This window comes from Cajanus cajan, chromosome 2, assembly GCF_000230855.2.
Source record: "Cajanus cajan strain Asha chromosome 2, NIPB_CcT2T_4, whole genome shotgun sequence".
NCBI lineage: Eukaryota > Viridiplantae > Streptophyta > Magnoliopsida > Fabales > Fabaceae > Cajanus > Cajanus cajan.
The window spans coordinates 45,445,722-45,458,269 of NC_138518.1; the positions used below are offsets into that span (position 1 = coordinate 45,445,722).

General features: G+C 32.9%; 1 protein-coding gene across 2 annotated transcripts; it reads left to right on the forward strand.

Annotated features, from left to right (window-relative positions):
* The first annotated feature begins 5,145 nt into the window (after positions 1–5,145).
* LOC109804906 (hydroxymethylglutaryl-CoA lyase, mitochondrial) lies at positions 5,146–12,216 on the forward strand. 2 transcript variants are annotated; one of them, XM_020366824.3, is made up of 9 exons: positions 5,146–5,327; positions 6,635–6,825; positions 7,001–7,208; positions 7,388–7,567; positions 7,944–8,024; positions 8,093–8,256; positions 9,702–9,838; positions 11,166–11,281; positions 11,742–12,216. In XM_020366824.3, the coding sequence occupies exons 2-9, from the start codon at positions 6,659–6,661 to the stop codon at positions 11,988–11,990; spliced, it is 1,302 nt and encodes a 433-aa protein (XP_020222413.1). In that variant the 5' UTR covers positions 5,146–5,327; positions 6,635–6,658; the 3' UTR covers positions 11,991–12,216. The 2 variants fall into 2 exon arrangements, with proteins under 2 accessions (XP_020222413.1, XP_082924409.1); XM_083068283.1 differs by lacking the exon at positions 5,146–5,327 and adding an exon at positions 5,421–5,663.
* Positions 12,217–12,548: the final 332 nt, after the last annotated feature.

Sequence of the window (12,548 nt, forward strand, 5' to 3'; positions counted from 1 at the left end):
AGACAAAAAATTTCCGTCTCTAAACTAGTCTATAATTTTCACAAAATTTCACAAAATTTTTGATTGCTCCTCCAAGTTCCTTGCAGTTGCAGCAACTCTCCAAGTGTTTCACTCCTCTCTTAGGAATAACCTTGATGTTGGTTATGCCTAGGTGTTTGGACTCCCAAAAGCCTTCCTCCAATGGAGAAGCAAGCTCCCTAGGCCACCACAAAACCTTCCAATGTTGGCTTCCTTTGTAACTTGGCCTTCCACACCTTCAAGAAGCACCCAACACAACTTAAGTTGTTGGAATATTAATGCTAAAATTGAAAAGGAACAATTAGGAGAAGCTACACCAAATGGTGGAAAGAGATGAGACAAGACTAGAAATAATTTCAATAAAATGACGAGCAACAATTAAGGCACCAAAGAAAGGCTAGCACACAAAGGGAAACCTATCAATGACACTAGAGTAGATTACAAAATAAAATCTAAGATTTCAAAATAAAGTAAGACTCACAAACAAGTGATATGTGGTTGGACAGATTTCAATACAAGAAACACAAATTAAAAACCGAGCACAAATCACATAAAATTTTTTACTCCTTGGCTTTTTCTTGTACTCTTTCTTTGTGATTCTTTTTGTAACTTCTTTTGCACTTTTTATTTTCCTTTTTTACAGGAGTTTAATTCCTTTTAAACATGTATAAGTCTCAGATTTAATGCAATAAAACTGATGCCAAAATTTTTCCACAGAATAAGAGGTATACAAGTGAATTTGTTTTTCTAGTGCTCACACTTTTGTACAAATTTTTAGGTCAAATTTTCAAGCACTCTTTTCTTTTTGTTTTTATAATGTATTAAGTACACTTATACCTCTGTTTTGCCTCTGTTTTGATGACTTAAAAGGTGATACAAGTTTCAGCCACAACACAAAAATTCAAGGAAACCTAATAGGAAAGTGTTTAGAAAATTTTCTTGACAAACTTTATAATGAGACATAATAGAAACCTAACTCTAAGACATTTGCTAGAACTAATAGAAAATTAGGAACTTAAACATGTAAAGCAAAAGCACATATAGGTCACCACAAGATTATAAAGCAAAAACCGAATCAATGTAGACACCAAAACAATACAAAAAATTAAGGTTCAACAAGCTAGTCTAGGATTTAATGACATGTAAAAGGACTACACATGACTCTAGACAAAACATAGGATTCAAAAACAAAAAACACATGTTATTAATTGTCAATGTCCAATCATGGACTCATGTTAAAGAATAGGCAAGACTCAAGCAAAAATAAAAAACACAAGCACAAGAACCTAAAGGCACCAAAATCGGATTGATTCAAGAATAAAGGAAAAAAGTAACAAAATGAATCAATCAATTCTCATGTGACATGTGGATCCATCAAAATGTGAACAAGAACTAGATCCATTCAACAAACATGTTTATGACATAAAAGGAAGAAGAGACAACACAAATTTAGAACAAGAATTAGAGACACATAACCTCAAGAGCACCAAGGCTCTAGATATATGGAAGTGAGTAGAAGTGGTAGATGTTCTTCTTCACTCTCCACCTTTAATCCCTTTCTTCTCTTGAGGTTGACACGCCAATGAAGAGAGAAACACCTTGAAGAAGCTTCAATGGTGGAGAAGTAACAAGGAGGTTCGGTAGCTTCTTCAAGAAGCTAGAAGATTGAGGCACCAAGGCACAAAGGTTGGAAACCTTTATGAAAGAACCTAGGGGAGAAAGTTCTCCACGAAATTCTAAGGCTTTGGAAGAGAGAATTTGAGAGAAAATTCTGATTACTATTCATCCAAAGTGAGGGAAAATGGAAGGTTTACAAATTTATAAAAATAGGTAGCTTATGGAGCAAGCTAACCTTAACCATGGTTCAAGAGAACCATGGTTTGGTTGCTTGACCAACCTCCCTAGTTAGGATAACTTGTGGAGCAAGCTTCTACCTTAGCTTGCTTGGGAAGCAAGCTAAGTTAGAAGCTTGTAGCACAAGCTTCCTAAGGCTTCAAGAGAAGAGAAGCAATTCTGGCCAACAAGAGGGCTAGGCGGCCTTGGCTTGCTTTTGCTCACTTTAATTATTTCAAAATTTGTTGATTTGGTTTAGTTAGGTCCATCCAATGATGGTGAGACCTAGCTGAATCAAATCCTTGAAAAATTAGGAGCAAAACAAGTTCAATATGTAAAATTTGGCCTAGGCCCAATTTTGGCCCAATTACTAGTCACACCCTCAAGCATTGCTAATTGCCACCCCACTTCTACTACTGAAAAAATAGAAAAAGAGTGACCTTCAATACAAGGTTAAATGGAGTCAAAGTCTCCAAGTAACCTACCCTAGAAACAATATAGAATGGTTTATAAAATGAAATAAAGTGTCTCACAAATACAAAGGCAAAAAGTAAACCTATACAAAGAAACTACTATATTTACAAACAAAGGAAAAGGTCTTCAAAATCATCTCATTCCTGTTGGTTCCTTTAATGTATCACCTCTTGGATTCCTTGGCCTTGGCATATTTCCATCAATGTCATTTCACTAATTTGATATTATCATGTTAACGAATTTTGACTATATACATGGAACATACATTATGATAATGTCATTTTTGTGAGTATAAGAATGATCATTTCAAACCCTTAAATTAAAAGTTTATTAATATCCCTACCATTATTGTTACCATTATAATTCCAATATGTCATCACCACATTGCACCTAAAAGTATCCTCACGAAAAATCATGAGAGATTTATTAAGGATTTGCAATGTTCTTAGAAATGCTAATGGAAAATAATTATTTAAAATTATATATATAAAGACATGATTAACAAGGGATTTATTAAGGATTTGAAAGGAATTTTTCTCCTATATTTGTGAAGACTTTGTGATGGATTTGCAAGGAGCTCAATATTCTATTTATGTGAAACTTGTTCCCTAATATTTTGTGAAGGATTGGCATTGGCCAGCTTTGTGGGTGAAATATTCATAGCTTGTTTGTGACGATATAACTCCCTCACTAGAAGAAAGTTCATTTTTAACGTTAATTAATAATTTTGCAAGGGCTTTGTGAGGAATTTGCTAGTGTTTAGATTATTAGGCAACCAGAAACAGCACATAGAGATTGTACCATCAAGTAGCCGAACATACTACAACTCAATATCCGAACTCTTAGGTAGCCAAGTACTTGAGAGTTAAGGAACAAAAAACAATTACAAAAAGGTTCAAACGAACATTTGAATGGCTAGATGACCAAAGACCCTCTTGATGACTTAGTCGAACTAAAAAGATAAAAATTAAAGTAATCATGATCCCCCAACACCCCTAACCATCATTAATTAAGATCATATTACTTAATTGGCTATTATTGGAGATTAAGGTCCACAAATTCAAAGTCTATCAAAATATGTACTCTTCATCTAGTCATTATTAACATTTATTGTTTTAGGTTAAGCCTTGACTTGAGCATATCAAAATACTTTTTGTGACCCCTCGAAGAATTTGGTAATATAGTATTTGTGAAGAAGACTTGGAAGTGAAGAGTACAACGGTAGAAGTTACCCTTGTATACTGATTTCCCATTCAGGTACAAATTTTGAAGCAAATACCACGAGGAGGATGTTCAAAAGTTCAATGATAAATTGATTTGATCTCAATCAATCGCGGCAATTACTAATGAACCAAAACCATTGTCTCTTCAATTCAATCCAAACACGCTATACACGCAATGTGATTTTGTCTTTGTCATATTCTGTGGCTAGATCTAGGGTTTGTCATTTTTTTACTTTTGTCCATATATTTGATATTTTTTCTCCTCTCTTGCATGAGCAAATGTGGCAAAGCTTGTGAATACCTCACATATCAGGCCGTGAATTTTGCATATTTATAATTTGTTATTTCTGAAGTTTCTTTGTCATGCATGGGATGTTCCACCGAACACAAAATGGACGTGGTACCATACTTCACCATGCGTACAATGTTGGTCAAGTCCAAGACATACCTAGTGGTATAGGGACATTCCAATTATAAGGTTGTGTTAGTCAATAATATTATTTGTCAAGGTTTTCGGTCTGTCATATATATATATATATATATATATATATAATATATAAGGGGTTATAATTACACCGGTGTAATTTTTACTAAGTATTATACCATTCAATAAATTTATATTAATTGTGAATTTTTTAAATCCAACCGTTAAATTGAAAGTTCATATCACTTTATACATGTATATCAAATTTTGTTAAAATTGAACAATAACTTGAAGATAATCAAAGTGTTCATATTTTAGTATATTTTGAAATGAATATATTACATCAATTTTGTTTTATAAAAATGAAATATCAAATCATCTTGGATTAATATAAAATTATGTATATATGATCTAAGAGATATATGAACTTTCATTCTAACGGCTAGATTTACAAAATTCACATTAAATATAAGATTATTGAGCGATGTAATACTTTTACTAAGTTATGCCAGTGTAATTATAATCCCCTCATATATATATATATATATATTAAGATTCATTTTAATAATTTTATTATTTATAATAATAAAATATAAATTAATTATTTTAATATTTTATTAACAAACATAAATATGAGCAATATTTTCTTAAATTAAATGAACTTAATTTAAGCCAAATCAATTTTACATTTTAATAATTCAATTTCCGATCTACATTATCCATTTACATCTATTTTTATTTTAGAAATAAAGGAAGTGGTTTTATTTATTAATTCTTTAATTAATATGCTAAGATAACTAATTAATACCTAAATATTACAGTAATATTTTCTCAGGCAAATACCTTGCCACGGTAAGAACAATAAATAAATGGCTTTGATATATTCCCAAAAGTTTGAAATTGATATTGATAGTGATAAATTACAAAATTACAAAATGCAAGAAAAATTGAAAGGTGGAAAGAAAATGAAGATTAAAATACCCGCCAAACCCCGTTTCTCGCTCGCTCATACTCTCGCGCGTGTCGCAATTCCGTTCCCCACTTCAAATGCTGCTTTCAAGCAACCACCCAATTTTATTTTATTTTTTAACAATTTTTTTAAAAATATTAATTAATAATAAAAAAAATCGAAATTAAATATTGACCTCATTCTTCTTCTTCTTCACCTCTTATACTTGCCACCAACCAAACCAAATACTTTAATACTATTAATTAAACGTTTCCTTCAACTTCTTCTTCTTTATTATATTTGTGCTTTCCGTAAATATCACGAAATTCGATTTCCCCCAATTTCTAGGGTTTCTGTGAAACCCTATCTCGTTGCGATTATTCCTCCAAACTTTGCCTTGTTTAAGGTCTGCTTACTTTCCCGATTCTCCTGTTTAGTTTTTGTCCTCTTTGCTCAAGGGAATTCGGTGAACGAAACGAAATTGTCCGTAAAAGAAAATTTAGTGTCTGATTATGGTCGATTGATCTTAACGGATTTTGAATTTTTTTTTTTTTTTTGTTTATTCGTTCAATTCGACTGCTGTTCGTGTAATTTTGTTTGTTTGTGGAGCTTGGTTTGAAGTTTTAGTGTTCAATATTTTAAGTTGAGTTTTACATTTTTTGTTGCTGGTTGGATAGTAGAAATACTGCTATCACGTGCTTGAGAATCAATTGGGATTAGCTGGATGGGAAGTGAAATTGAGGTTTGTTATTGATATTTTAAACCAAAGGAATTGATTGCAGTTTAAGAAATTGAAACAATAGTGTAGTTTCATGGTGTCAAAGCAGACAATGCCTATGTTTGATTGATCTCAACATGTTTTATTAAAGATTTTATTGTCGGACTGAGGTACAGTGCAGCATTTGGCTTTGTTGAGCTCATGCATCTGCGCATTATATGGTTGTTAGTGGGGTTAAGAACTCTCTTTTAGTAGCAGTGGCACCATTACATTAGCTGAAATATTACTTTGAAGGCACCGTCATGGTTGAAAGGGTGATATGTTGCCCAAGTCTCGATGACTTAAGGAGATTTTTTTTTTTTTTTTTTTTTTTTTTTCATTTGCTAATACGTTTTGTGTGTAGGTAAGGCTTTTCATTGTTTGATTAAACTGAAAATAAGGAGGTGGAAGTTTTGGAATGAAAATCACCTCTTGCTTGCTTTTTCAACAAAAATATGGGAAACCTGGAAAAGTAGTACAACTCATGGCAAACTCTGGTCATTCCTATAAAATGGAAATGGATTAAAAATGATTTCCCAGTTCTTATCCTCCTCCAAGCAGCAGGGAATGAACATCAAAACCCTTTCCATTAAATCCATTTTCACTGGCGTCCTACTTAAACAAGCATAGCCTAAATCAAATCCAGCTGATATGTAGCTGTTTCCTTGCTTCATCTATTAAATTCTTCTTAACATTGATAGTTTTTTCATTATCTATTATGTGATACAACATCATCTGCAGTAAATGGATCTGTTAATGATTGGCATTTGCTGTGCATTAAGCATTAAACCAGTGTATTCTTACATGTCATTAGATTTCATTGTGTGAAGATACATAGAATTGACACTTAATATGCTAATGAAAATGTGAATCTTCTTACAACCTGATGAAAATGCTAGCAAGAATGTTAAGTGAGTTCCTGATGCACAGTACTTACTGTCAATATCTTTTGCCAGTTCCTTTTGATCATCCAGATCACCATGTCAAGTTTGGAGGAGCCACTTGGCCTTGACAAGTTGCCAAGCATGAATACCATAGATAGAATCCAGAGGTTCTCATCTGGTGCTTGCCGTCCCAGAGGAGATAATTTGGGTATGGGAAACTGCTGGATTGAAGGACGAATCTGCAGCACATCGAACAGCTGCAAGTGAGTCAAAAATTGCAAATTACTACAAGTTAACACTTATGCTTATGCATATATTTATTCATCATTTGACCTATTGTTTGCCTATTTTTACATTCCTTTAACTTCGTCAGATATTATTTAACCTATTTCTGGCTACTTTGCCCATAACATTAATTTAAGCTTATTTTTGGTTCAGTGAAGACAACGAGGAATATACAACAGAGACATTCCCATGGAGAAGGCAAACAAGGGACCTGTCCCGAGTTGACTCTTTCAGTCAAAAGACTATGACCATGGGGTGGAACTCGATGAAATGTGGAATGATTGATAATTCACTTTACGCCTCAGATTACCAGTATAGTCCAAAGTGCAATAACAAAAATATACAGGATATGGCATATAAGGTAATGCAATGACTGCTTTTTGTTCAAGAATTCCTTTCCAGCTACTAATTTATTTTATCAACGTGCTGCCTCTTGTGTTTTTATTTGACTTTATGTTACACATTTACACTTTCTGTAGTTGATTGGTTTTATATTTTTTTGGCTGGTAAGTAACGTCAGTTTATAATTGGGAAATGCAGTTTATGAAAGGTATACCAAAATTTGTAAAGATAGTAGAAGTTGGTCCAAGGGATGGACTACAAAATGAGAAAAACATTGTACCAACCGATGTAAAGATTGAATTGATTCATAGATTGGCATCTTCTGGGTTATCTGTTGTTGAAGCTACTAGTTTTGTATCTCCCAAATGGGTCCCACAGGTATAATGGCTTTACCATATTTATTTAATCTGATATTAATATTATGATTGATTGTTGTGGTAAACTTTCTTCCAGGTGCATTTACATGAAATCAGTTTTCTATATCATGAAAATTTAAGAAAAAAGAGTTGAAAATCATTGTTTATATGACTATTGAACTAACAAATATTATTACAAAATAATATCTCTAACTTTATATTTGTGCTCAAAACAAAGGTATATTATATTCTCACCCATTTGGTGCAATCTATCTGTCCATTTTCAATGATATGTCGATAACGAAGATTTCTAGTTGATTTCCTTTCTGAACTAAATTATTTATGCAGTGATTTGAGTTTTACCTGCTTGAATACCATTCGGTTTCTGTATCTTTCAGTTGGCAGATGCGAAGGATGTAATGCAAGCAGTTCAGAACCTGGGAGGCATTAGATTGCCAGTTCTGACTCCTAATTTGAAGGTGTGCACATAACTTGAACAACTGTAAATTGGCAGATTTTTCAGATGTCTGATCTGTTACATTTATAGGGTTTTGAAGCTGCTATAGCAGCCGGTGCTAGAGAAGTAGCTGTTTTTGCATCAGCTTCTGAATCATTCTCGAAATCAAATATTAATTGTAGTATTGAAGAGAGTCTCGCTCGCTATCGAGCTGTTACTCTTGCTGCTAAAGAGCTTTCAATTCCTGTTCGAGGGTATGCCTTTTGTTTTCTCCTTCATTATTCTAAGCATACATCAATCCTCTCTTTTTCAATATATTTATTTATAAGTGAGCATTTATGCCAGCAGAGCTCCGAATTTATTTATTTATTTATTTTTTAAAATTTTCTGATGGTTTGCTTTTATTGCCCTGGAATTTCTTTGTTTATCACTAGTACCTAAATATTAATTAAAAAACTTATGTTACATTAATAGGTTTTCTACATGTTCTGTTTTAGGGCATCTGTTTTTGTATTTTAGCAGCTTTTACATATATGATTCTTATTCAAAGTGAAGCATGGATAATAAACACACTCCTTTTATTTTGTGCTAAAGATTTAATTTCATTATTAAGAACGGGGCTGCAAGGATTGAACACAACCTAAAGCTATTAAGAGGAGACCTAGGAATGGTTTTTATATCTTTAAAAGTTGCTATAAGTCCTTACTGGTAAAGAAAATAGTTTGTAATCAGTTTTCTATATTTGCTCCTCCATTGCATTTTATTTCGAACCAGTGATGGGACCAATATAGATGTTCAAGCACAGGAAAGTTTTGAAAGAGAAGAATTTAATTATTCAAATTTCAACCTGAACATTTGTAAATTTTCATTGAAAAAAACTTTTACATGCCAAATATTAAATATTTATAAATTAAGGAAAGTTATAGTATCGGTGGAGAAAAGGGTAGAAAGTAGATAAAAGAAAATTATTTATTTAATAATAATAAGTCAATCAAAATAGTGCCTAATAGAAAACAACATAGTTTACTCAACTTTGTGAGCAAAATATTATAAGTTGTTTTTGTATACTATGTTTCACTCAACTGTGTTTAGTTGTGTTTGTTTATCTGTGTTTCTCTCTCTTAACAATTGAATGCAAAGAAGATATGTATATTTTTTTCAATATTAAATAATTTGTGTTAAATCATCTTATCTTGTAGGAAATAAATTTAGAAATTAGAATATTAGATGTTGTAAACTTCTACTTAGTTATAAGCGAAGGGAAATTTTATATGCACACACATTGAAGTGAACAAGAGGACTAAGGATATGGTATAAGTAATTGTTTAAATGGAAGTTGCCCTCCCTTTACCATTAATTTGATGGCAATGTTGTCATTTCTTATTACCTTTTTTCTTCATGATCATTACTCCTATTACAATCCCATATGATCCTAAGTCCTATAATATTTTTTGAAATCACTTTGTACATCTGTATTTGCATTGTTTTTTCATTATTATTTCATTACAGTAAGGTAAGTTTTGGTATTGCTGAAGAACCTTCTAGGTATATATTTATAAAGTCAACCAGGTCAAGGTTTAATAGTTGGTAATGAAAGTCAGATTCGTGTTAATATTTTAAAATAACTAAATTCTTTTGATAGAGATTCTGTTCCTGTTCTGCTTACTCCAATTTGTTTTTCTGTAATGAAATTTCATAGGTATGTATCATGCGTTGTTGGATGCCCAGTGGAAGGGTCAATCCCTCCGTCAATAGTAGCATACGTAGCTAAAGAATTATATGATATGGGTTGCTTCGAAATCTCTCTTGGGGATACAATTGGAGTTGGTACTCCAGGTAATGAGTTAGATCTCCTTCCTTTTGAAAACTTTAAGCTATCCATGCTTGTTCCAGTATTTCTGTTGAATTACTCTCATTTGTTGATATTCTTGTTTAGGTTTTTCTGAATGTGAACTTGATAAGTTAGGGATCTTCAGTGCACTTTATTTTTCTTTGGGTTTGATCAGCAACCACCTAGCTATCACAAGGAAGATTTCAAATCTTCATTTCCTTTTCTACAACAGTTTGCTTTATAGTTATTTGTTTGTCCATAGTTATAGTATAGAGCTTGATAATATACCATAGTACTTTGGCATATTGATTAATTTACACCATCACATTTTTCATTGGATCTCCCATTTGACTGCTATTTTTTTAGTGTTAATTTCTCTTTGTTCAATTTCAGGCTTTTTTCACAATGATGTAAAATTTCATTTTATACATGTATTGTTCTCAAAGACCTAAAGCTTGTCTCTCCTGTTAATTAGTTAAATCATCTTATTTTCATAATTTCAAAATCTTCTGTTATATTCCGTGCACTGTATAAATCCACCCTCTTTGGAAAACTAATTATAACTATAGTGTATAGACTAGAATTTCATAGATACATTTCCTAGGTAGTTAATCAATATGTCCTTGTTTTCTTCTTTTTCATTCCAAGTATGACAAACAAACATGTTATTGTTTGCTACAACCCTTCTTGTCCAGAAGAAAATCTGGTCATAATTGTAATTTCTCAAGCATCTTATCCACGCCTTTTGCTAAATTCAGAACATACTAATATCAGCCTCATGTAGCATTCCCTTGTTTGGCATATGTCTTCAAACAATTCTTACTAAACATCAGCCTGTTACTCACCTTTCTTGTGCTGTGTTGATTGTGACATACCTTGTCGTTTATTTTTGAACTTGCAATATAATTGTCACTTCTGTTTGATTCTTGAAAGAATTGCATTTGAGAATGTTAATATTAAAAACATTTATTTGTACTTTATACATCTATCTACATTACTTCGTTTGAGTTTTAAGTTCTACACCTGATGGAGGCATCTACCGCGGCCACTCTCTGCAAGGCTGCAACCTGTTTTCTTTATGCTTATTCTCGAATCTTGAACCTGAGTCCTGACTGCTTATCAATTTTTTTATGGGAGACTGCTTGCCTATGTCTGCTATGCTTTTTAGCAAAGTTAATAATGTCAAATCTTGGAAGATTTGTGTGATGAATGTCTGACATTTTGCTTTGTTTATTAATTCAGAATATGCATATTCTGTATAAAATCTTTTGGTTACTCGAATATTATATTTTGTACTTATATATTGTTTTCTGTTCATTCTGTTATGGTCAGGAACTGTAGTTCCAATGCTTTTGGCTGTAATGGATGTTGTGCCAGTGGAGAAGCTTGCTGTCCACTTCCATGACACTTACGGACAATCCCTTCCAAATATTCTTGTGTCCCTCCAAGTAAGTCAACAAACTGTAGTTTGAACTTCTTATTTACTTGTCTATTATAGAGTTTATTGAACTTTTTTCTTCACTACCCCTGTGCATGTTGGTTAGGGAAGAAAGAAAACGAATCAGGAGAGGAGTTTGAAATTAGATTTTTCGTTTCTTCAATTCGATATTTCTCTTCCTTTTCTTTCCACATTCTTTTTAACTAAATAAAAGAAAATGCATTGTTATTCATATTTTTTCTTCTTTTTCTTCTTTTCTTGTATCCAAAAATACCAGTACATCCGATGAAAAACTCTCAACTGGTGTACCAAGCACCAACCATTGAATAATTGTAATTAATGCACACTCTACCATCTATGAACAATTTGTTATCCCCTAGAATTTAGATTTGCTTAAACTGGGCCCACATTTTATCTTTTGGTAGTCTAACAGAGTTAGTAATTGACATTATTGATTTGTATCTAAACAGATGGGGATAAGTGCAGTGGATTCTTCAGTTTCTGGTCTAGGTGGCTGTCCATATGCTAAGGGAGCTTCAGGAAATGTAGCTACCGAAGATGTTGTGTACATGCTGAATGGACTTGGTGTCAAAACCAACGTTGATCTTGGAAAGCTCATGTCAGCTGGTGACTTCATCAGCAAGCATCTGGGGCGTCCATCTGGCTCAAAAACTGCGGTTGCCTTTAGCCGAGTCACAGCTGATGCTTCCAAGATATGATAGTATGTTCTGCCACAAAAAGTTATATATTTAGATGCTTCAAGCAATGAGAACACACTCCATTCTATGTTTCATCCTTTCCCCCCATAATCATAGAGAAGGAATAAAGTTCCCACTCACGTTGATGAGCTGGGAAGGAAGAAGTAATGCATGTAATCTGCCATAGCAAGTGCAAGTGCAAGTGCAAGCTTCTCATTTGAGTATAAGCTTGCCATTTTTATCCCTATTTTTTTGTTGAGTTTGACATCATTCATCCATTGTGCATGATATTTAGTCATACTACGAGTGACTCGTATAATTCTGAAAAGATCAAAGAAAATATTATTTACACTTAACATGATTAAAACTACTTAGCCCCGTTTTGAGGTGTATATTATCATTTTGCGGTGTTAACCTAACCAACTCTAGCCGTCTCTGCATTTCGTTTTTGGTTACTTGTCGTGGAAAAGTCTTTGTCCAGCTAACTTTCATTGACTTAAAAGGCAATTTGATGGCTGCTATTTATAGTCTAGAGCACCAGGATACGCGTTTGAGTGGTTAAATGTGTAATTCTAAGTG

Coding starts and splice junctions, on each gene's coding strand:
- LOC109804906 (XM_083068283.1), top strand. Junction 6,826..7,000: donor AGCACATCGAACAGCTGCAA/GTGAGTCAAAAA, acceptor TTTTTGGTTCAG/TGAAGACAACGAGGAATATA. Junction 7,209..7,387: donor TACAGGATATGGCATATAAG/GTAATGCAATGA, acceptor TGGGAAATGCAG/TTTATGAAAGGTATACCAAA.